At 30.4% G+C, this 26732-nt stretch overlaps 1 protein-coding gene across 1 annotated transcript in view; it reads right to left on the reverse strand.

Annotated features, from left to right (window-relative positions):
- Positions 1-26732, reverse strand: part of LOC136982589 (SID1 transmembrane family member 1-like) — a 101330-nt gene that overhangs the window by 52456 nt on the left and 22142 nt on the right. The window contains exons 8-16 of the mRNA XM_067279122.1: positions 26594-26687; positions 20898-20947; positions 16892-16945; positions 13558-13706; positions 9907-9980; positions 8996-9062; positions 4124-4272; positions 2430-2478; positions 38-155 (exon numbers count right to left, since the gene is read on the reverse strand). Coding sequence (XP_067135223.1) covers positions 38-155; positions 2430-2478; positions 4124-4272; positions 8996-9062; positions 9907-9980; positions 13558-13706; positions 16892-16945; positions 20898-20947; positions 26594-26687 — 804 coding nt within the window. The remainder of the gene's footprint in view (positions 1-37; positions 156-2429; positions 2479-4123; positions 4273-8995; positions 9063-9906; positions 9981-13557; positions 13707-16891; positions 16946-20897; positions 20948-26593; positions 26688-26732) is intronic.

The raw sequence follows: 26732 nt of genomic DNA on the forward strand, positions 1-26732 counted from the left end.
TTACAAAACTAAAAAAAATTTTATCATTGTTACTTACCAAACTGAAAATTGGAATAATTCGGACATACATGGTAACATCCACTCAATATGCCTTCCATTATAAGAGCTAATCCCATAGCATAAAATAATCCAAAATGTTGTGGTATTCCATAAAACTAAAATAAAAATATATCATTTCTTAGCAGCATTAAAAATAAATTTACATAGTAACTGATCTCATTTTTCTTGATGTTTTTAAATTGAGAAAGAAATAAATGTAAACTATATGTATTGTATGAGAAGAATTTCTTGTGAAATTTATTTTTAATTTAATTAATAAAAACTAAATTGGAAAATTCATCAAGAGAATGCATTTGTGCTTATTTTGAAATTTAAGAGTTTGTCTACTAGAATGGCTCATTGAGAAAATGTTAATCCTCAAAAACTGGCATTCCAATTTTCAGAAATTTTTGTAGACACGTGAAAATTAAAACATTCTGTCCTCATTTACTCTCTATTGTGAGTTATTTTAGACATTGGTCATTGTATTATCCTGCAGTATATATGATACTTTTCTACCATATTTTTGCAGGTTGACTGGCATGCTGCATATAACTGGGAAGACTGGCATTCCAGTTAAACTGTGACTAAAATACAACGTTAATCGCAAAACTAGTTCTTAAATAAATGTTAATGCAACATTCTTCCGAGTACAATAAAATAACAACATTGTAATTTGACTGACAAAAGAGAGTTTTTGTTTACAGGGCAATAAAACAATTAGTGGCTTATTTGACATTATTATTATGTTGGGTTTAGTGAGTTATACTTGGTTGACACTGGTGGCTGTGTACTATGCTGAACCAGAGTCAAGGCATAGCAACCAAAACAAGAAACTTAAATAAGTGTGTCAGTGTGTGTTTGTATTCAGGAATTTCCTAGCAATATGACATGTATTCAATATAGTGGCCTTCTGTAGTATGATGTATGTGTTTCTATTCAATTGTAATGTTCCCAGGCTTTTGTGTAGTGTGTGTGGTAAATATTTTACTACTAATAATAGATTTTACAGCTCTCTTAGTGCTCACAAAATTATAAATTTGTTGTTAATTAATCATGACTTTTAATTATTTCAGCAGCCATCTAAGTTTTAACTTTATTCATCTTTATTCATTAATGTTGTTGTAGTTATCCTTCATGTATCTTTAGTTTCGTAGGTTTTGATTTTTTACTTAAGTTTATAATTGTCTTCAACATTGTATATTTAAAAAATTTTAAATATACAATGGTTTAAAAGTTAGAATGTTGTTAAAGTGCTCTTTAACAACATTCTAACTTTTAAACAGCTTTCTGCTTTTTCTTTCAAACTATATTCTTTTAAGAGTATTCAATAGATTCTTTTCAAAAATATATTGTTTGTTACAGGAAAAAAAAAATACTGCTATTTAAGGAAACCAAAGTTTAATTAATGAAGAAATGTTTCAAACCTTTATTCAAACCAAAAAAAAAAAAAAATGGAATGTGCAAAAACATTTCTTCATTAATTAAACTTTAGTTTCCTCAAATAACCATAGCTTTCTCTTGTAGCATATAAAATGGTACCAACCCTTACAGAAATTTGTGATAAAATTTTGTTCTATTGGTGCCTTAGTAAAATTTATAAATTGGGTCATAAACATTAATAAGAAAAATTAAATTTAAGCTGGAAATTTAAGATGTTTTGTATTCCTGACTGTCATATTTCTTTTCTAACCAATAAGAAGTAAAAAAATTAAATTGTAAGTTCTTTAATCTGTCTTATTAAGCATTAAATTAAATGTGGAACATATAGACCTGAATGTAATAAATATAACAAAACACGAATAAAAAAAATTAAATAGTATTTAAAATATAACTTGTACAAGATATTAAATATTGTTTATAATGTTATAAAAATTAAGAAATTAAACAATTTTTAAGTGAAATATGACTTTAATGGATTTATATAGACTTCAAACACAATAGGAGGATTTAGAAGGAGACCAAGGGTCATGCTGCCTATTGCAAAATTTGCAATTTACAAAAAAATTTTATTCATTTGGTGATTGGAATGGAAAATAACTGCAGAGCAATCCGCAAAGAAAAAAACAGTCGCTCGGTAAAAAGAACATCACGGAACACAAATCAGTCTCTGTCCGATACAATTTTACTATTAAACAAAAATGAAGTTGTTCGAGAACCTGTCATAAAAGTTCTGTTTTTTTATATTAAACTGACAATATAAAAACACAGAATTTTTAAAAACACAGTTATCCTTTCATTTTTGGTTGGTACAAAATTTCACAGTAAGTGAAAAAGTAATCTGGTGAAAAACATTCTATTTTGGCAAATGGATTGACAATTACTATAAAAAAAGCCAGGGTGACCCCTGATTACCATGATAAATATTAAAGCACACAAATATAAATTACCTTTTCTAAATGACAATTAGAGTCTACAGCTTTTTTATGTAGAATATCTCTGAAAAAAAAATATGAGAAAAAAAATCAGTTTAATATCTCAATTTAACTTTTCCACAAAAGCAAAATTAAGTATGGCTTTCTTATAAAAGACTTAACATTTTATTAGATACATTTGAGAACTTAGAATTATCACCACACTATACCAGATAATTGTATTCTTTTTCTGTACAACAGAAAACAAAGATAAACAAAAATAAAAGCTAATAAACTTTTCTGCAAAATTGCATTTGTCATAAACTACAATACTACCACTAATACCTTTGTAAATTCAGTATAATTTTAATTTTCCAAATATTTTCAGTGGTCTTGAATGACCTTCCTTGGGACAAAAAAAAACTGATTATGATTTAAAAATAAGGATAAAAGCTGTCCTCTGGAACAAGTTGATTTCGAATATTAATAATGCTTTAGAACATCAAAAATCTTTGGTGTTCTAAAGAATTAAAATTATACTGCATTTTAAAGATTTGAATTGTAGTATTGTAGTTAAAAACATATATTAACAGTCATACAGATAATTTAACCGAGTTAAATTTTAAGCTAGAAGGATCTAAATTCTGAGATATCTAATGAGTCATAAATTTGCATCCATCACCTATTCCCCGGACATTCTCCCAGGAAGACGAACCACACATTGTCGACGAGGAGAGATCAACTGTACAGTCTAGTCCAACCAGAATACTCACAAGGAAAAACCTCCCAGAATGGGAAATGTAACAAGATCCGGGAATAAGGAACTTTTCGAACCAATACTGGAAATCATTGAAAACTCCCCAAAATCTGTAGTGGTATTTGGATTATGAATGGTGAAAAGAAAAGGGGGAGATGTAACATATGTTGATACTTAAATAGTAATTAAACATTAAATTTAACTGTGTATGTGCTGAAGTGGTAACACAGATTGAATGGGATGTGGCTCAAAAAAGACAGCCATGTTATAGCTCCAAGGAGCCAGAGATGTACAAGTGTTCTGTTCATGTTTAATACAGATATACTTGTGTTACCTGGTCAGTCAAGTCATTTATGATACAACTTTTAAATCATCTTGTATATGATGATGTGGGTTATGTGAGGGTTTTATTTCTATTCTAATAATTACTTTCCAGGTCAAGTATTGTAATTGGTCAACTTTCAATCTTCTTTATGTTTCTCAATGGAAAATTAGTCTTAAGGTCCAACAACAACAAGAAAGTTCTGTGGTTTTTCTTGTGTTGGTGTGCATGCATGTGTATCTTTTGTGATCTCACAAAAAAAATTATAACGGAAGATGAATGTATTTACAGTAATAAAAATATTTTTCAAATTTTTAAAGATACATTTAGTAAATTTAAACAAAGGAAAACCTGACAAGTTTACGTGAAACTCAACAAATAATCCACTTCATTGCACAATCACAACCCGTACATGATTTTATATTGGCTTTTAAACAGAAAAACCTGTGGGTTATTTGAAGGAAATTATGGTGTTTTATTTCACTTAATAAAATTACTAATTTATAAAATAAAAATAAAAGCATTCTAAACAGTATAAAACAGGCTATACAGTTATAAGTCAAACATGGCCTTTAAAAGTAAAACTACCTAAAACAAAATATACAAAGATTTAATATACTATAAATAACATTTTGATAATTTAAAACTTACCTTCTCCAAACTAATAAAAGAAATAAAATTCCAAGCATGATGTATCCAATATTACTAAACACATGATTAAAATCACTAAAAACACCTAAAGGATGTGCACATAAGAAGTTATAATAACATATGTCTTCATTCCCAGTAACATTCAGAACCTAGAAATTAAAATAAAAACTTTAATTCTGATGCATGTAAAATATATTTTTCCGATCAACTACATTCAAATCCCTCTACAGCAATATTCAGTGGAACAAGAAAAAATATTGTTGTAGAAATTTATTATTATAATGGGAATTTTTAGAAAGTATCTCTTTTGCATTTAACATTATAAGATTACAAATAACATTAGCGAGGTCGAGGCCGAAGTTTTAAATGCGAAAATGTGTATGTCGGACATTCGGCGCTACTTTCCTGTAAGCCTAGAAGTTTGACAATAGCGTTTGGAATGTCACGCATGATTCCACTGACTTTCCAAACACCATTGTCAAACTTCTGGGCTTACAGGAAAGCGGTGCTGAACGTCCAACAAACACATTTTTGCGTTTAAAACTTTAGCCTCAACCTCGCTATTATTTCTACAAAGTTCAACGTTGTTAGAACAAAAAACAGTATTATTAGAGTCTCTTGTAGTACAAAATTTAAGTGATTTTATTGTATATTATTTCTATAGTATATATTAAACATCAAAATCCAAGATGAGTCAAAACCCAAATCTTCCTGGGCAAAAATGAACTAAGTAAACCAAGGACATTATATGAGCCGCTCACTTGCCAAATCGATTAAATCCACAAAATTGAGAATATAAATTATTTTTAAAAATTCCTTTTAAACTTTAAATTTAAATAAGCATTGCAGAATGTATTATTATATACCATTATTACATAATAGCATATGCTTTAATATAATGATATATAAAATTAGTTATGTGAAACATTTGAAAATAATAACGATTATATTAAGGATTTACAAATGGAGTTAACCAATTTGGTCTGTGAACAGCTCATATGTTACGTATGATACATCAATGACATCCTTATAATATGGTGGCAAAAACTGAACATTCACTTATTACTGTATATAATAAAACCTTTCTAAAGAATACAATAATATAATGTGTTTTTAACAAATTAGGAAACTTAAAAACATTTTTAGAAAATGGTGGACTATGAACTCCAAAGTTGAGTTTAATTAAACACTTGGCTTTATTTCCATCTTTATTTAGTTGATACGTGCCATTTGCACGTTTCGGGCGTAGAGCCCCTCATCAGTCAACTAAACAATACAACAATTAAAATATTATACAAAGTATTTTCCAAATAAAATTAAAACAACGCAAGGTATGGTTCTTACCATTAACATATTTCCGCTATGCATACAATGTTTAAACCCAGACGAAGCATGTATCTTGTTTTTATATAAACTGGGTAATTTCCTTTACATACGATATTTATATCTAGTATAAAACAATACATAAGAGTATAAGCTAAAAATAGTAAAATATCTCAAAAATATTTTTAAAAATGGAAAGTTTCTTTAAAAACACTGACAGGAAGTAGGTTAACTGATTACCTGTTGTATTGTTTGTAATTTCTTTGCTTATTTTACGGTATCCAATTATTACAATATCCAGAAGGTGTAGATTATAGTTGTATAATAAATGATTTTTCACAGGTACATGAAGGTTCTTTTTTCATTAATGTCGTACGACTGTTTCGTCCTCGTTGTCTGCACTGCGGCGTGGCACAAATTTGCATATTTTCGAAGTTATTGTAGATGGTTAGCAGCAATGTAATCTCTTGCAATGATCCCAGCTTATATTAATACATACAATGTGTTTTACAGTATTTTTAACCAGTAATCAGTTAACCTACTTCCTGTCAGTGTTTTTAAAGAAACTTTCCATTTTTAAAAATATTTTTGAGATATTTTACTATTTATAGCTTATACTCTTATGTATTGTTTTATACTAGATATAAATATCGTATGTAAAGGAAATTACCCAGTTTATATAAAAACAAGATACATGCTTCGTCTGGGTTTAAACATTGTATGCATAGCGGAAATATGTTAATGGTAAGAACCATACCTTGCGTTGTTTTAATTTTATTTGGAAAATACTTTGTATAATATTTTAATTGTTGTATTGTTTAGTTGACTGATGAGGGGCTCTACGCCCGAAACGTGCAAATGGCACGTATCAACTAAGTAAAGATGGAAATAAAGCCAAGTGTTTAATTAAACTCAACTTTGGAGTTCATAGTCCAACAATTACGAAAACACGGTTTCAAAGAAGAAATAGAAATTTTCAATTAAAGAAATAGAATTTTTAGAAAAGTTTTTAAGAATAAAATACTTTTAATTAGAGTTTATCAAGAAAATAGCTTTTTAAAACCAGAGCTGGATTTCTAAAATAGGGACAGTAGGCCCAACACACTCCTACTCCTTTGAACTCAAATGATGTTCTTTTATGAAGAAGGCATTTTGCCAACAGACAGATTGCCTTCTTCATAAAAGAACACGGTTTGGACATTTCTAAGGGTCACCACTCCACTATCATCTTATGCCGTAGACCTAGCTAGATATGGAGTTCCATTTAGATAGGACCAGGATCTTCCATAGAGTGCCTAACAGAACACAACTTCAATATCTTCAACTGCTGGAAATATACAAGGCTGTTTTGAATAAGAAGGCCATCAACTTCAAATAGGATAACACTTTCCCCAACGTGTGGAAAGTATTCCTCTATCCCCTTAAACACCAGCATTTACATTAGAATATATAAAGACCATCTCCACCGATCAGCAGGCACCCATATATTTAAATTGGATCATTTGTATTCTTCCATTGTACATCATTCAAATCAACTCCACCAATCAGTGGGAGATAACATATGCAAACTGGATCATTTGAAAACTGAAGTTATATTTCTATCCTTAGCCTGAAGATGTCCATTAAAAGTGGATGAAAACATTTGCTTGGCGAGTGACAATTTTGCTGATTTTTAAGAGTATTGAGTTAAATTTTCTTAATTAGTTCAATACTCATTAACAAGCATTCAGCAGTTGTCCATTAAAAATATACAGAATGAAATCTTTAATTAAAACAAAATGTACAGTGTACATTAACCATACCATTTAATAAAAGGTAATATTTATTTTAAAAGTGCATAGTTAAAAAATTATACTAAATTTAATAATTTTATATAATAATCCATAATTGAAGTTCAAATCATTGTCAAAAGCTGTTATGTTTAGGCTACATCAGAAAAGGCAAAATTCTAGAAATTCTAGCCTGCCTTCATAGACAACTAAATGACTCAATGGTTAAGGTGACAACCTACCACCCTGAAGGACCCAGGTGAAATCCAGACAAATCAAAACATCCCAAAAATTTTTCAGGAGTGATCTGTCCCAGATATTTTAGGCCCCATTCCTCACTATCCAGTCACCCCATTATGGGCTTGACCAGATGGAAAGGGACAGTACCCAACATAAATTAAAACTGACCTAATATTTTTACTGTTTTGTAAAAATATTCTGTTCGTTTTTATTGAAAGTATTTTGAAAAATATATATCAGGCATGGGCAAATGGAGCTCTTTTTGAGTTATGTGCGGCTCTTGCCGAAAGTGTTATTTCTGTGTTTTTATTAATATTTTTACAATTTTATTTTTATAATTTTGTGAAAATATGTTTATTAAAAAAATTCAATATTTGTTTTATATTATATTTACATTATATAATAAAATCGCGCGCCTTACCATACTATCCGCCACGACGGTACAGAACTGCGGCTCCCATGCATTTTGCAAAACCTACATTTCGGCTCCCACTGAACTCTTGCTTGCCCACCCGATATATATACAGCACAGCATCAATTATCCAAAATGAGTGACATGGGACAAATTTGGATAACTGATTTTTTCAGATAACCAATCACACTTGGTAGGGAAAGAACAAAAAGATAAATACCTAAAGTATAGTAACACTTAATTTTAACTATAGTACAATAGTAAAATAATATTATAGCATAGCAATTTAATACACACAAATGATAAAAAAATAATAATAAAAATTGTCTAACAAGGCCTAGTCTTTCATTGAAATCTACAACATACTGACAAAACCTTAAATTCAAAGTAAAAAATACATAATAATTGAACTAATATTAAATAAACTACAGTACTTACACAAAAATTTTATTACCGTGTTTTTTTTTTTTAAAGAAGTCATTTATTTTGCTTGGTAACTATTTGTAAAACGTTTGTTTTACGAATAGTTATGCAGTACTGCACAATAAAGGTTAAGTGAGTATAAGTTGTTTCGAGATTCCGGTATTTAGAATAGAAGATTTATGATATATTTTTCTTGGTTTTACATGTTTTCTTTTTAACTATGCTAAATACCCTGCTTCATGAACTTGCTTGATGATCATGCGAATTAAAAAATTGCTTCAGATTGTATTTTCTAACCTTGTTAATACTGTTTCTAATGCAGTAAATTTATTTGATTCATTAGAAGCTACAAAAACTCATTAATCATGCTTTTCTATTGTACTGAAATAAACCTAACACAATATCTCAATAGCTGGTCTACAGAACATCACCGACAGTTGTTATTATGTAAAACTTTCATAATTTCTGGAATGAGTACTCTCTGAAGTCAACTTCAGTTCTTCAATAGTTTAGATAATTGACACTCTATTGTATATTATATTTTTGATTGAGAATTATTTTTCTATCAATCATTAGATCTGTTTACTTCTAAGTAACTTAATATTCAAAAACAAGCTACTGGTTTAAAGTTCATAATGAAATTTACAGAGTAAATATTACGTACATACAAAGAATTTTGGAATAATTAAAAGATTTAAAACTTACAGTTTGATAAGTGTATACTAATTGTAGAACAGGAACTCCATAGAACACGGCAATAGTTAACAAATTCCTGAAAATTATAATTTGTGTTATAATTCTTGATAAAAATATGACAAATGCATTTAACTAAAATTCGAAAATTACATTTAAAAGTTACAATTTTAAAATAAATCTTTACACATTCTTCTTACAAATTCATTTAATATACAGTAGACCCCTGTATAACACGGTAGATACGTTCCGTGTTATATAAATTTCGTGTTGTATGAGTCACTTAGATTTAACAAATACATAATCTGGGTACTTGTGCAGTTTAGGGGATACAGATGTTTGAATGATTTTCTTCCATAAAATTAATCGATTCTAGACTAATTTGACTTGAACATTTCCAAAACATGTATAATTTTTGGGAATAATCCATATAAACTATGCTATAAACAAAAAGTTGTAGGAATACTCACCGAGTGCACACCGTTTGAAGACTGCATTGCTTAAGCTTGTTTTCGTCGCGGAGCGGCTCGTCGAACGGTGGATGCGTGTTTCCCGATAAGTTATTCTTTCTGCGAAAAATTCGCCGAACTTTGGAGATGTCATTAATAAAAATATAATTTTTATCTCTGTTAAATAATAAATGTTTTTTTAGTAGGTTCGCTGCTCATTTAAACTCAACAGTTTGTGCAATGTCCACTATCGGTCCAGATTCGACCAATCTTGTCGAGACACGAGTCGGCCACGACAATCTGACTCATTCTTTTACCGTGTTACACGAGCCTCTTTTAGTGTGTTATATGAACACGATCGCAATTTTCTGCCGTGTTATACGAATCCGTCTTATGTAAACCCGTGTTATAGGGGTACTGTACACTCATACATATATAGAAATATATTATGTTTGTATCAAAAAATATACTTACAAAGTATATAATTTAGTTTTTTTCCTCAATTTCTTTTCTTTCTTCCTTGCCAAATCAGCTACATATAAAAATGTCTAAAAATTGAAAATATTCACAATTTTCATAATGGCATAAAAATCAAACAAGCATATTTAATCTAATTGGAAAGAATAAATTATGATATAATTAGAAGCTTTATAAAAGTGATAATGTATTAAAAAAAGCATCATTTTATACTGTTATGTATCTTAATTTATGTTATCTTTTGGGTTACTGCATTAAGGTTCTACGTGCCATCATCTTAAGAAATTATCTGTAATAAATATTTTTTTTACACCATTCAAAAGACTTTAAATTACAAAAAATGGATACATGTTGTAACTGATTATAACAATTGAAGAAAAAATATTTGTACAAACATTAAAATATTAGCTAAAATTAGTTATTAGTAAAAATGGTAGAGACTAGTACAAACTACACACAGAGTAATGACTTCTAAACATGGAACAGCAGGTCGTGCAAATACCAGATTTTTCTATTAATGTCATAATTTATATTTTCTAACATTAATTTTCTTTTCCCCATATCTTTTTTTATTTCCTTCTACTATCTTAAAGCTGTCTTTCTTCTTTTCCAACGGGGAGTCCATTCCACTTCTGGAATAAAGCCCTCTTTTTTCCACGTAAGAATTGGTCTAACTGGTTTTGTGGTCGGCTTAAAAAGAAGAGAAGGTACCTCAAAGAGACACTTTTTGGATGAAGGCTGAAGAGAAAAAGATGCTTGGTCCAGTGAAGCAGGGAGGTGGCAAATGTATGGTGAGAGATCTTTGCAGTCTAAGAACCTGAGAAGACTGAACATTTTGTAGGACATTGAGGATTTTTGAAAGTTCTTTCAAGAGAAGACTTCCCAATTCAGGTTTTTGATAGAAGAAACAGTTCTGAAGCATGTGCTCCCAATTTTTGAAAAGGACCCAATAACAGACTTGCGTACTTCATGTTCTATCACTTTTCCTTCCATCCTTAACTTTTACTCTCTATCAATAATTCTAAGATGCAAGAGGATTTTAAGATTAGTTTTAATAATTAATGTTAAGTATTTAGTCAATTTTTCTTGTCTCATGATAGATTAAGCCTTTGGTTTTATTTAAAATATTGTGTAGGCATTTTTAACTTTTTTGTTTATTTTTGTTATATCATGCCTGGGTGTTTGTCAGGAGTATGCTCCTTGGCTGACATCACGGGTTGTGTGTTAGTTACTCATTAAGATTCTGTCATCATTTTGAATGTATTTGTTTGTACAATCTTATTGTGTCACAAACCATTACTTAAAATCCTACATCTCACAGGCTGAAAATAAGTAGCTGGTATCATGCATGGAGAGAAGCCAAACAATTTGGTCCTTCTTTGATAATCCCTAGAAACAAGAGGCAACTTTGTGCAGAGAGAAAGTGCAAATTATTAGTGCTTAATTATATTCAATAATAATTTTGCAATATTTAAGTTTCACTTCGTATTTTAAAGTTTACTTACTTTTATGGATTGAATATTTTAGATTTAAATATTAACATCATAGATTTAATGCATTTAACATATGCCCGTGGAAGCAGGTTTATGAATAAACCAAAAATGTTTGTTTATCTTAAATAAACCAAAGCTGGAAAAGTATGAAAGGAATGGTTTTAATTCATTAATTAAATGCTTCCTGTTTATCTTAAATTAAATCTAAAGAATTTTTTTGCATCTGTTTGAGTTTGTTAAAACTACATGCTAAGATTTAAACAGCACATTTGTAATCTTTTAATGTACTTTTTAAAAACTTGTAATTTGAATATTGTATATGCCTTACAATGACACTTTGAAAAGCCAAAAGTATAAATAATTTTAACAAACATTAGTGTAGTTTGTTCTAATTAAAAAAATGTATGCTTCTGGAAGAGGATTCTGCTCTAATAATTAGTCTTCAATATTTTATACATTTTGTTACTTTACATTAAAATGTAAATTATTGTTATTGTTGTAATTAAAATGTATCAATATTTTTCATTTATTTCAGCCACCAGGATGTACTTTGCATCAGTTATAAAAACATTATCTTAACGATACATGATTGCTGCTGACCTCAACAGGAATGTCAATTTTTGGTTAATTCTCAAGTCATTTCAAATTTTCAGGTATGTTTTATTTCTATTAATATTAAAATTTTAATATTTAATATTTACCGTATTTTATGGATTATAAGACGTTACAGACTATAAGACGCACCTGAATTTTGGAGGCAATTTTTCGAAGAAAAAAATGCGTCTTATAGTCCATAAAATACGGTATTTTTTTCTGTTTTTACCATCTTTGCTCAACATCAGTCTTATTAGTATAATTTTTATTTTATTAATGATAATTAGAACAATTAAACAAGCATTTATTTATTGTGACATTGTCACAATGCTGGGCTGCAATTTTTAATCATATTTTTAATTTATTTAATTTAAAATATATGCTCTACACCTCAGTAATATAGTGTCTTGCCCCTATACATCATACTTTTCCTTTAACAATAGAGTCGTGCCGGTCATCTATCTAACCGGTTTTGGGGGAAAGTTTTGAATTGAAGTAATGTGACTTCAGATTTGCATCAAAAGTTTGTATATAGTTAATTGAGGCATCCTGTCCCTAAAGTACCCATATCTGGTCTCGGATTTCATCTATCTAACTACATTTTTGAGATTAAGGAAACACAAACAGCTCTAAGTCCAAATAATAGGACCCATTTCTCAAGCATTTCTGAAAAACATGCCTCTGAAAAGTCTTTGGAAGTTTCACTTCTCTTTGTAACAGCAATAGCTGAGCAGATGGGATGCCAGGCACTGGAACTACACGAGGTAAGTACAAACCTTTGCAATTTTAGTTTTTTTTTTTAAATGTGTAATGCAGTTATACTATTATTTTACCATATCATTAGCATTATTATTATGCATGTTTAAAGCTTATAAAACAAGAAATTAAAAATTATGACATCATTTCCTCTTTAGCAAAAACAAAATCTCTGTTGATTTAACTCCTGTACAGTATGTCATTAAATACAATTTTTATATCTTCATATTAATTTTCAGATATGGTGGTTTTGTTATATTTGAAGTATAACAAAAATGAGCACACGAGGAAATTGTCCATAACATTAACAATTAAAAAGAAAACACTGCGACTATGCTAACCTATTTTCATTTTATTTAACAACATACAAGAGTTAAATCTAGAGACTGTTTTCGCTAAACAGGAAATGAAGTCACATTTGTTTTAATTTCTTGTTTTATAAGCTTTAAACACGAGTAATAATAATGCTAATGATATGGCAAAATAATAGTATAACTTCATTACATATTTAGAAAAAAAAAACTAAAATTGCAAAGGTTTGAACCTACATTGTGTAGCTCCAGTGCCTAGGCATCTCATCTGGTTGGCTATTGCCGTTACAGGTAGAAGTGAAACTACCAAAGACTTACAAGTTAAACACTCAATTTTCAAATGACTGTTTTTCAGAAACAATTGAGAAGTGGGCCTATTATTTGGACTAGGATCTGTTGTGTTTAGGGATACACACTCACCAAGTTTCATTCTAATTGCAGACCCAAACATCTATCCCTCTCCTTGTAAGATATATAAAGTTTTAAATATTTACCTTGGTTCGAAAAACATCTTTCTCTTCATCAACATCATGTAACATATCTACATCAGTTTCATCAAGTGAAGAATCAGAATCATTTCCATCAGTCGATGCAGAAACAACACTCGAAACACCAGTATCGTTGTTTCCATCATTATTTGTAACTGTAAAAATTTATAGTGTAATATTTTTCATATCACATTATAATAAAGTTATAACATAATTTATAAAACTACTAGTTATTAATAAAACTGTAATTTATTCATTTAAAATTTCCAAATAACTTTAGAAGTATTTTTCACAAGAAGTTAACAGAAGAAAACACAGAGCTTCTTCAGTACCAATGGAAAATATTTTACATTTTACATATTAAGGTAAATAAGAACTTAAAATTAAAAAAAATGACTTCACCACAAGATTGATTGTTCACAAGGTGTGAAAAGGACATAAGATGAAGAAAGATGAAGTCCCATTTTTTCTTCTGATAACTTCATGTGAAAAATTTTTTAAAATTTTGTTGTAACTTTTAAATGTAATTATCATTCTAGCTATTTACCAGTTTTTACTACAGTGGACCTTCATTATAGTGCTGCTCACTATACCGCACACTCAGTTATAGTGTGGGCGATGTTCGCAACGCGATAAGCTCAAACATGTTTATACAGGTCTGTGCGACGTTAGTTAGTAGTGCATTTTATTATTACTGCGTATTGAGTAATTGTGTATGTATTGAGTTCCTGAATGTATTTTAAATAGTGTTTAATTATTGTATGCATGATGAGTAAAAGAAAAGCTTACAGTGTGAAAGAAAAGCTTGACATTATTGCTAAAGTAAAGAGGTGAACCACGTTACACCGCACCGCTTGGTATAACGTGGTTCACCTTATAACGCAAGTGTTGTTTCCCGCCCGACATGTGCGTTACATTGGGGGTCCACTGTAGTTATATTAATGTTTAATTTATTCACTTCTCTGTAACTGTATTAATACTCAAAATATGAACTATTTCAAACAAAATGATTCCTCATTGCTTTCTTTAGGAATACAGAAATAATCAAAAAATGCCTCAGTAGGACTATTTCTGAGCTAAACAGCTTGACTCCAGAGGCAGCACAAAAAACTTAAATTTCCACACATCCACAAAATTCCAATAATTCAAAAATTGTCAATGGATATGAATGCAACTATGAAATTCCATGATAAAATTTACAAGCCAGAAAAAACACAAATGACAATAATCAAAAAATAAAAAATAAATAAATAAAAGAGTCCCATTATAAGTCCAGTAAAGGAATCCTGCTAATCTTCCATTTTGCACTCTGAACATATTGTATGGCATAAATGCCATTTTCATGCATTAGGAAGGGTTTCTGTGTCCTTCACATTAATTACATGTTTGTATAGATCTTCCTTAAAAATCAGACTTTCCACATCAGCTATGTTCTTTCTGTTTTTCTCTAATTTCCTGCAGTATATGGGCTCTATCTCACTCTACCATATTTCCTTCTTTCACCCTTTTCTCTGCTAATCAGTAGTTTTTCTTCACATCTTTGTGTTCTCTATCTGACTCAGAAATCTATAAATTAACCTATATAGGATTTCTTGTTTTTCATTATCATTTCTAGGGATTTAACAGATTCCAGCTTTTTCTCCTAGCTTCCTCTATAATTCCTTAAACAGTCAAACAGGGTTAAATTTCTTTTTCAGAGAAACCTAACCATGTCAATCTTTTTGTTGTCAAGATTCTCCATGTATTTAATGAAACCTGTTTTCTATTAAATAGTGGAAACTGCCTTCTGCTTTTCTCTATTGGAAATCATCTTTCTGTGATCCCCATTCACTATATTTGCCAAAAGTTTATTGAAATGAGAGCCATTAACCCAGATATGCCCAATGACCTGTACACATCTAAAATATTTTTATCTTATTACATCTAAAATGTCAGAACATGTCTCTCTGAGTAAGAAGACAGTAATATTATTGTTCATTCTAGTTAGTTTAAGTGTCTGTCCTGTAGCTGACAGTTACTGGCTTAACTGTTCACACAGATCAAAGATTTTTACTAAGTATTTACTATTAGATTTTAGAAGATGGAAGAATGTGGTGTGTGCTTTACAAGTTATGTTGTTTTTTATGTTAATGATTAACTGTAAATTTTTGTCAGCAAAATTTTTGTTTATAATAACAGTTGTATAATGTGTATTAGGTTTCACCATGATAAATAAACTAAATGTATTTGATATGTTCAAACACTACTGACCTATATGTAGGCCATTGGAAAGGTAAGTAGATATTAAATTTTTTTATCTTACAAAGGATTTCTCTGCACAAGGCTTTAATGCTAGAGAATGAGAACATAAAAGCAGATATGATTACATTATTGCAACCAAACAATACATATGACAATTTAATGGACAAAGATTTGGAAGAAGAGGACATTCTTGACATTAACAATTTGCTGACATCACAAATGAAAAGTGAGACTGAGCTATCTATGACATATAATTTAGATAGTGATTGGGATTCTGAAGATGAATTCCAATCTTCCAATGAATTCCCTCTTGCTCAACTCAAAAACATATCCTAGTTAAAAAAAGAAGACTTGCTTCTTTTTTAACAGTTAAACTAAGCCAGTAACTGTCAGCTACTGGACAGACACTTGAACTAACTAGAATGAACAATTTTAAACAAAAATCACAGGAGTTATTAAGCTTCAAAGAGTGTGAACAAAATCGTGCCCCCCACACACATACATACATACAGAAAAAAAAACTCCGAATTTTTGCATTTCTCAATGTTTCAAGGTCCCCAAATCCAAAAATGTAAAAATCTGGAAGGAGATCATTTTTTGCCTGATTGCCACACTTTTCCTCTGTTATATATAATAACCAGGAAAGTAATAAAATGATACATCACAACAGACCAAATATCTTAAGTGACAAAGTGCACAAAACTACCTCTTTCATTGACATTGCTTGTCAAACATACACAATCTACAAAATAGCTATATAGAAAGAAATTAATAAATGTAATGCACTCCCTGAAGAAATAACATGTCAACAGAAAATAAAGTCTATACCATACCTGTTGTTGTCTTTGCCACAGCAGTTATTCCATATTCACTATATAAAAGCCTGAAGACAATGGACATTAACTCAAATTTATATATACCTTTACAGAAAGCTGCCATTCTGACAACTTGTCATATTGTCAGAAAAATTCTCTGAATTGTTTAAGGTTTCACACTGGTCTCACAGGCTTGGCTCTTAGGCCCACTTATGAGATTTGATACTAGACACAATCCAATAATGATACAGTACAAAATAATAACAACATGTACAAAAACTTACTTGAAACTGCTCCATAATTTTGTAATGTTTGATGTCCTTGTTGTTGATTTCTAGCTGTAAAATAAATTTTTTTAATTCACTTTATAATAATTATTTGCCAAATGATATCATTTGTTATATTGATGTGTAATGTAGCTATTACATGATAAAAGTGGAATATTGATATTAAAATAAATCATAGTACATTCAACATTATTCATAAATAAAATAAAAGTGTAGGGTTCAGATTTTTATGCAAATAAATGTTTGAATTTTGGTTGATATTCCTTAAAATAAGTAAAAAAATTGGTAATCTAAAGATTCTACAAACCAAAATTCAAAAGTTATAAATCCATGTAAATGCATAAATGTAAAAGCATATCCTCAATATTCTGTCTATTAAAGCATATTTTCTTGCTTTTAAGAATTTTCTACTCTTATTACTCACACGAAGATGACAGCAATTACTTTCAAAAATTTTCTAGATTAACTACTGCACTGCTCAAGACATGCTCTTTTTTTCCTTCAATAAACTTTAGAAGTTACTTCCTTCAAACCTAAATCAAGCATGATGTGTTCTTATTGAACTGATTTTATACAGTAGCCTAGATTTAACTGACTACAGTTTTTGGAAAACTGTAGGCAGTAAAATGTATGGGCTATGTCTGAAACTTGAATAAGGAAGTGATACTTCCATCCATTTCTTGGGCTACGTCCTACGTGGCAGTGTCTAGCGATCGCAGACAGAAAGAATCTTTGTATGTGCTTCCAACCTGCGAGTGACTTCTGTCCGGTGTACCAACATGAGAGTAGCCTATAAACACAATCCTACAATTTTTAGTAAACTCAGAAATGATAAACCAAAAGAAAACTGTAAAACTTTCAACCATACAGGGAGTCTACTCCATCTCACTGGAAGACCAACATTTTCAATAAAAGCTTACATGGAAGCCACCATGCAGAACCTGAAAGCAAGGCTCAAGGAACATCAATACATGCTTAACAAGGACATGAACAGCCTAATTTTAGCAAACTAAATCAAGAGGAGGACACATGGGTTGCATGGAAACACACAGCAATAATCAGACATACTATCAATCTTAACATCCATCGGTTGGAAATGATAGAAACATTTAAAGCTCATAGAAATGTGCATTAATTTTAGGAATGCAGACAGTCTATCTACGGTGCGGAAATGTATTTTTGAAACCTGAACTTTAACATTTATATTAGTTACAAATTTTGTTTTTCTTGCATTAAATTTTTAAAATTTAAATGTTGGTAATCAAATTTTTATTTTTATATTTAGATTTTATATTGTATTCATTTTGGCTAACACAACCAAGTCTTTAGATTTATTGGTCCTGATCAAGACAGCATTTATTGTCTCATAACTGCTTCCCACTGGCTTAACACAGCACCAAAAGGTGACTTGCTTAAAACAAATCATTAGGGGTCTTGAAGATGGTTTCCCATATCTAAAATATTCCTGTAGATCTCACTCAAACCCTCTATCACATGTTCTATTCCACATATAATATTCTCAGGTTTAATAGGAGGGGAAATATGTATATCACACATAGACCAAAACAGATACTGTATATTTCCGTGGATAAGACCCCGTGAATCATAAAAAAGACCCCGAAAATCCGGGGTCATCTTATAGGACAGATACAAAAAAATTAGATTGAAATTTATATAATTTAAAACCATAATAAAAAAATGGACAAACTGTAATTATTTACTAGTAGAGAGTGGGGCATGTCCACAAAATAGAATAACCCATACGACGTTTTTGTGAACAGTCAAGGTCATTACCCGAATGCCCGAATCGGTGCGAACGTTTGCTACAATAGCAAGGCAGAAAATAAAATTTGTTCGTTCGAAAAATTATGAATAGAACATAATTCCGTATACAGTATACAGTATTATTATCCAGATGACGATCGCCAATTTAAACTAAATTCATAGGCCGTTGATAGTTTGGGGGTCAGATATATGCTAAAACTATAAAACTTTCACGAAAATTTATACCTCGTCTTATCTAAAGGTCATCTTATCCACGGAAATATACGGTAATTTCCAAGAGACAATTTGGTGGAAAAAGACAATTCCACCTCCTTCTCCCATTAAACCTGGTAATAAGGGATAATTTATCAACTTTTAAGCCTACAATCTGGTAGATATCATCAGGCTATAATATGGCTACTATTTAGTAATACAGTGACACCATTTCTTGATAAATTTAATAATAAAAAATAAATAGTTGTTGTGAATTCAAGTCCTGCTCTGGCCTGATTATTTTCTTCCAGAACTTTCTAAATTAAAAATTAAGTGTTAATTTATTTGTAATTAATAAATTTAAGAGATTGTGTCTAATGACAACCTCTAGGCAACATTACAAAATATTTAATTATTAAATAGTAGCCATATTTAACTATAAAAAATATTTTCAACAAATATAAGGCCTTGCAATTTTAGTTTAATCTTGCTAACGACAATTGTCTTGTAAACATCTACTGACTTGATAATGGAAAATTTATGTTGTAAGGAAGTGACTTTGGATAATCTCAGAATACTCATCTTTATTGGCAACGTAAACAGAATTTTAGAAAAATCACTTGTAAAAAGAGCATTCACACACACTTCTAATAAAATAAGTAGGAGAGAAAAAGTAAAGTACATCATTCATTCACCTTGCATAATTTATCCACTTACAATAATCAAGGGTCTAATCAACAAATACGCATTCTGCCACTCACCATAAAACAGAAGTACAACTTACAAGCCAGTGAGATACAAAAAACACTTCAGAAGTATCTTCCGAAAGATAGAAAAAACAAATAATTTCTCAATTGCTTATAGAAGAAACACCACAGTATATGTATTGCTCAGAAATGCCAAGGACCCTGCAATAAATGCCAAATTCTTGGGATTTATCAAATTCCTCTGTCAGACAATAGCATCGGGAATATATAGCTTTTTCACATTTTTTTATTTTCTTGCAAACAAAATAAACACATGCTGTGATTGATTTTTATTTGTATAGATTTTTTTTTTTCTTTTTCTTTTTTTACTACAGTTTATAGTAAATAACTGATATTTTTCATTTGTCTACAATAAAAATTGAATTTTCTGTTAATTTTTATGATGAGATATCTAAGTTTAGCAAAGAAGTACGTGCGAACCGTTTGATATAAAGTGGAATATTTCAGAAACAAATAAGTAAATATTTATAAATATTATACCGAAATGCAGATAAGAATATTCTCTATTTTTAAAATTTTAAAAATTTTTAAAAATTCAGTAAAGTAGACAATACATAGGTGTCTTCTTATGTTATAATTTTCAACGTTTTACATATTGAGGTGGATGATAGACACAAATGAAAGGTTGATTCTGCCACAGAATTGTTAATTTTTCCTCGTGCGTGTGCAAAGGGACAACATAAAGAGACATCTATATTTTTTCTACTTTACCAAATTTTTTTAAAGTTCGTAAATTTTAAAAATTTATTTGTCCAGGCAATTTTTATCAAATTTATCAAGAATATTCTCCTTTGCGCTGGCATGGTGCCAAGAATGAAATATGTAATTGAAAAATTATATCTGTTATCAAACTGATGTAATTTTTTCATTATAAATTTAAGTCATTATATACTTTTTTTTAGTAAGAAATTTTTTATATTAATTATACTAAACTAAACTGTCAAAAACTACATAACATAATGAATATAAGTGATTTTTCTCTTATGTGCACAATGGAAATTGGATTTTTGGCAAATTTTTAAAATTATATAAGTAAAGTGGCTTTGAATGACTAAAGTTTGCCATGAGCATTTTAAGAACTAACAGTACCAATGATGGCAGTATATAGGTTAAAATCAGCTTTAAAAAAAAAATATCGTTCATTGGTTATCCGAATGAAATTATTGTAATTATCTAGCTTTATACAAAAAACAGTTCTATTTTGAAAAAGTTTTCAATTATATTTTATATATCAGAATCAACAAATAAAATTAACTCACACCAACCTGATCTATCTAGCAAGCTTGCTTCAGATGCATTTCTCCCACCTCTTAAATAAAAAATATACAAATTTAACATTTTTACATGTATAAATATAAATGATAACAAAATTAGTTTATTATTCAGTTATTATATCATAGTCAAATAAAAATAAAATTTAGAACAATATTATAAATAAAAGCAAACCAATTTCTTGCACAATTTTATAAGAAAGCAGTTAGCCTGAAGATGTCCATTTAACACAGTTGAAAACATTTGCTTTCTTATAAAAGTGTGCTGGAAATTGGTTTCATTCACTTTGTTTATTAAGTATACCTAGTTTTCAATAGTTAATAATAATATAAATTATGATACTAGTCAGTATATCTGTATTTCCAGTATGTATTAGTAAGAATCATAATTGGTTATTATGCAGTAACAGAGGTAGTATTTAAACTATGTAGGAAAAAACTGTTGACCAAAAGTAACCAAATTTCATGTGCATACTTTCCTAACCATAAAATTTCAACTTCGCCAATAAAAACTTACTTCCAAATTTCCCAACAGGTGAAAATTTCACACTAATGTCACTACAATTTACATATTAAACAGGTTGTCAAAGAAGTTCAGCAATACAAAGAAGCTGAAACACAAAGTACGATGATTTTATTGCAATTTAGCATATTAATTAAAGTTCGGCAAATTATAACTCTTCGTAGGTTACAATGTTACATATAAGAATTTTACACATCATATTGCACACATGAAAATATTAGAGTAATCAATAAATTAGACACCCCAAGTTGCTTTTACTTACTTCTTTCATTACAGATTTCTAATAGATATTTGATAAATGGAAGATGATAAACAATTTCAGCCACTTCAGGCTACAGAATCTTTTTAAAACTTTAAATGAGCTTGTACAGTACAGTACATTCAATAAAGAACTTTCTACAGTGAACTACTTACAAAATTCAAAAGATCACACATTTAAAATATGAAGCATTCTAAATGTTGATGGTGTCATCAGAGTTTCTTTTAAGTTCTTTTATCAAATGTATAAACTCATTTAAAGTGAGGAGGGCCAATGAAGTGGCCTAAAAAATTTGTTATCTTCCATCTTTTATTTGTGAGGTACAGATACAATAACCCACACATTGATACCAATGAGGAGAAATGTTCAATCCCCTCAAAGGTTGTGGTATCCATACTATTTCATTGCTGAAGTAAAGATTGGCAAAGTTTTGAGGCGTGTCTCTGTAAAGCCAAACGATTGCCATAACGTGTTGGGCTATTTTTCTACCAGAATTAATAACAACACTATTAAGTAATTTGGTATTAGAGGTAGGCATTAGGTGCCATATCTTATTAAATTTAATAATTATAATACCTGGTAAATTTATATTTTATTAAATAATTTAGAATATTCTGGAAAAAGAATCGGCCCAGAGTGGGACTTGAACCCAAAGCATCTTCCAGAATATTCTAAATTATTTAATAAAATATTAATTTACCAGGTATTATAATTATTAAATTTAATAAGATATGGCACCTAATGCCTACCTCTAATACCAAATTACTTAATGTTGTTATTGATTGTGGCAGAAAAATAGCCTGATACATGTCCATACCTAGTGACATTGGCCATATACAATGGTCCACATTAAAAAGTGGTTACACTTAAAAAAAACTCACATAGACACCAACAGCAGTTAAAAACTTTGTACAAACACTCTTTGTAAGAACAGTTAACACTCTTTGTATGAAAGTGGGACAGTTAGGCCCACTCATATTGTCGGTGGATGGCTATAAAGTTCTAACTTATTTTGTTTCCAAGATCGTGAGATTCCTTTGACGTCAGGCTCCTGATACCAGTTAAGATAGTTAGAATTCACATCCTAACTCACAATTATAAATATCTCTAGACATATGTTCAAATGGAAGAGTTGTGAATCCATTGATAGGGTGACTGATCTTCATAGTAAATCTACTCAAACCAGATTAACAAATAACAAAAGTTTATTTTTACTCATTAAAGTGGAGGTTAAATACAAAGAGATCAAATTATATATCTAAGTCTAGGTCAATAAACTAACTAATTATACCTCTATTTGACCGAGAGAGAGTTTACAATAAGTGCATAATACCTCTTGATAATAGTCAGATGTCTTCAAGCGCAGACTAATTCTGATGGCAGAGCAACAATCGAGAATCTTCGCCAAAGGACTCATCAGTTCTCGTCGGTCTCTCTCAGAGATACTGAGAGAGACCGACGAGAACTGATGAGGGTAGACTAGATGGAGGTAACTTTAGGGAGAGTGCAATGAAAACAGGATGTTTACACTTTTTATCCCAAAATCGCCTCTAATTGAGTGTTAATTTGTTACACATGCAATGTGATTTTACGGGTGACTCAAATTAGCAGATGTATCATCAACATGTGAGATAAGATCTCACCATGGAAAGTAGACAAACTGAAAGGAAGTTTTATTTCCTTTTTCTACCAATTTCAAAAGTAAATGAAAAATTGTGTGTTTCATTTCTCTAACTAAGTAATATTTTAATTCATTAAATAATTAAAACAAAATCTAAATAACGCTTCTCAATCCAAGAAAAGGGTCTTGTTTTGTCTCCAGATTTTTACATTTATTGTGGATGGGTCTTAATGAAAAAAGGTTCAATTTTGTTATACTGGTCAATGAACTGTGTCTATTTCTTCTGATATTGTTATTGTATTTTTGGTTAATTGTTTCTCTATATATGTGTAATTATTGTATAAAAAAATTTATTGCCATTATCATCTTTGCTTCACAATAATTTTTTTTAATATGCAAAATTTAATTATTATTCAGCGGTTATTATTCAGACTGTCTCGTTAAGTCAGCCACCAGCAATTACTGCCTGCTACTGGCTTATTCTAAAAAACTGATATCCTTTGTCAGAGACTAACTTTGACAACAGCTAGTCCAAGACTGGCAAAAACAGCTGGGATAAGGCTGATTATCCATTCATCCCAGATGTTAAGGACTACTTAAAGAACAGCTGAGTCATCATAAATCATGTAATCAATCAGTTCCTCACTGGCCACAGTAGGTTCCCCATTTACCTCAAGCATTTTTGACTTGCACCACTCTGATCAATGTCCAATAACCAATGAGCCAGATAGCAGTTAGCACTACATCTTCCACTGCCTGATGCTCAAGACTGAATGGCATTATTTGAGAACTTCAGTGGACAGCAATGGAGAAACCTAGTCACAGGACTACAAAGAACTTGTCTCTCATACAAATTACGACTCCTTCTGCCAGCTTATCAAGAATTACTTTTATATCAGATCAGTCCCAGGCTACAATCATTAACTACACAGGTCAAACCATTCAGCTATATGCAAAGTTAGGCAGTCAGCACTGTAACTCCAATGCCTGAACTGTTCAATCTTCTGTGTTGCACCACTTTTTATTTTTGCAACTACAATCTTTGATACTGTATTATTTTATATATTCCGCATTCATCATTTGAAGAACTCACCATCTACTATGTGAAGTGCAGACTCAAAGTGGCTAACCAAGTCATGTCGCATTTTGTGAGTATCCCTGTAAATAGTGTAACTGTATATAGATAAATTTGTTCTGGAAATCTCATGTAATAATTACCTATGATTTTATCTGCTCAGTCATGCTATGCAGAGCTGGGCATGTACCCTTGTATGACCTAAATAAATCTGTTGTTGTTGTTGTTTCTTACTAGGTATTTACTATATACCTATTCAAGACAACAAAATGAACCATCATTACAATTACAACAAAGCAACAACCAGATTCTTAAGCATAAGTTTAAGGAGCTTGATGACACGATAAAAAAGAGTCTGTGCACTTTTTCCCTCATAGCCTTTGGCTAAAATAACAATGTAAATGTATCACTCAACACGACCAGTCTTATGGACCTATCCTGTAATAAATCAAAGTCTTGTTGTTATCTGCTTACAGGACAGCAATCTTTAACTACATACATGAAACTAAATGTGTAACTGTACCACAGGATTACTTGAAAAAAGCTTCACTTCAGAGTCTGACATTTTACAAGTACTCCACTCACTCAAGAGAAATGCTACAGGTTTCAGCTCCTACTACTGCATATTTGCCTTTGCAAAGATCCATAAGGAAGGTTTGCATCTTTATCATGTGGCCAATAAATCTGCATCACTTACAATATATGTTGAAAGGATTTGCAATTGTTTCATTACAGAGTCCCTCCAGCCATTTCCATTTGTTGTTACAGAACCAGAGTCTTTAATTAATAAGATAACTATGAGACTTTCATTTTTAACACGTGTACCTTAAAGTTTGTGACTATCAATTACTTTTTTCTTCCATTAGAATTGAGCCAAATCAATAAATATATGATTTTCTACTTTCAAATGAACATTTGAACAAATACCATTCTTCTATCTTGGAACTGGCACATGTCGTCTCTCACTCCTCCTTCTTCTTCTTTGAAAACATTACGTATCTACAGTCTAGGAGCCTACCAACGAGTTCACTATACAAACTGGTCGTTCAATGCTTAGAACAGCAGGTACTTCTTGCATTTGAGGATCACATCCTTCCTTACTCCAGATACATAAACAACAACCTTGCTGTCTGGTCCTATGTTTCTCCTATCCAAACCTTCCTTGATACCATCAATAACACTCTTATGGGTTAATGTTAAACTTGGAGCAGCAGAACAACAGACACGTCCATTTCCTGGATCTCCTCTTTACTTTGAAGGAAGGCACTCTTATCACCGACATCTATTGAAAAGCTTCTCACAACCCTCTTTTTTAGTCTCATGATCCACCAAATACCTTCAGGAGCCTGATAAAAAGAGCTTTTTTCTACTTGTTCTAATGTATCTCTCAAACAAACAAACACTTGGCTGTATTTATCGTTTGGCTACAACATTGGAATACTGGCCAGATTTTGTTTGCCACTTAAGACAATATCATTCTCATTTGAATTGTGGGTCAAAAAAGCCTATGCCCTTCAAAATGTTCACTTATAACAAACTATTGAATTGCATATATATGGATATTCTACAACAATCCAATGTTTATATTGCATATAATAGGAAAACCATGGTTGACTCTTTACTTAAAAATGAAAAAGATTCATCTGATCAAACATCTCTTCCAGGTGTTTATACAATGCTTGGAAGAGATATTCAATGCGACAGCAGGGTAAGATGCTCCTATAAATATATTAGTGGTACCTAATCCGTACAGATTAGAATCAATGTACATCAAAATTCATTCAGAAAGCACTTAACCAGAACTACTCTTACAGCCTCTGCATCAGACTAAAATGTGAATGTGTTTTCAACAGAGCTTATCTGACATACCATACATAAACACCCTTTGTCATCTAAAATATTCAGAAATGCTCAAGAAATAAACAGCACTTATTAAACAGACCACAATTATCGGTAGAGACACATCACCGTTGTTGCGTACTTAGAGGACTAAGTTGTTGATTAATTAGATTACTTATTGGCAAGAAAATTTACCATTACAATTAGAGACATTGTCATTTGTTACTAAATTCAATTACAACATAATTTAAAATTACTAGTAATTAAATGTGGAAAACTCTGATAAAAGAATTTTCAAACCTTATCAAATACTTGGTATTATTGGTAACTAGATAATATTGTTATTCTATAAACATATTTCTCTTACCTAATATAATAAACTGCAGAAATCACAACTGATAATACGTAAAATATAATAAAAAAGCAAATTGCTTCAAAGACAGCTTCATAATATTCAGTTTCTAATAAAAAAAAAATAAATATTTAAAAAAAAATGAAAATAAAAA

Source organism: Centruroides vittatus, unplaced genomic scaffold, assembly GCF_030686945.1.
Source record: "Centruroides vittatus isolate TY-2023 unplaced genomic scaffold, ASM3068694v2 contig_854, whole genome shotgun sequence".
NCBI classification, from domain to species: domain Eukaryota; kingdom Metazoa; phylum Arthropoda; class Arachnida; order Scorpiones; family Buthidae; genus Centruroides; species Centruroides vittatus.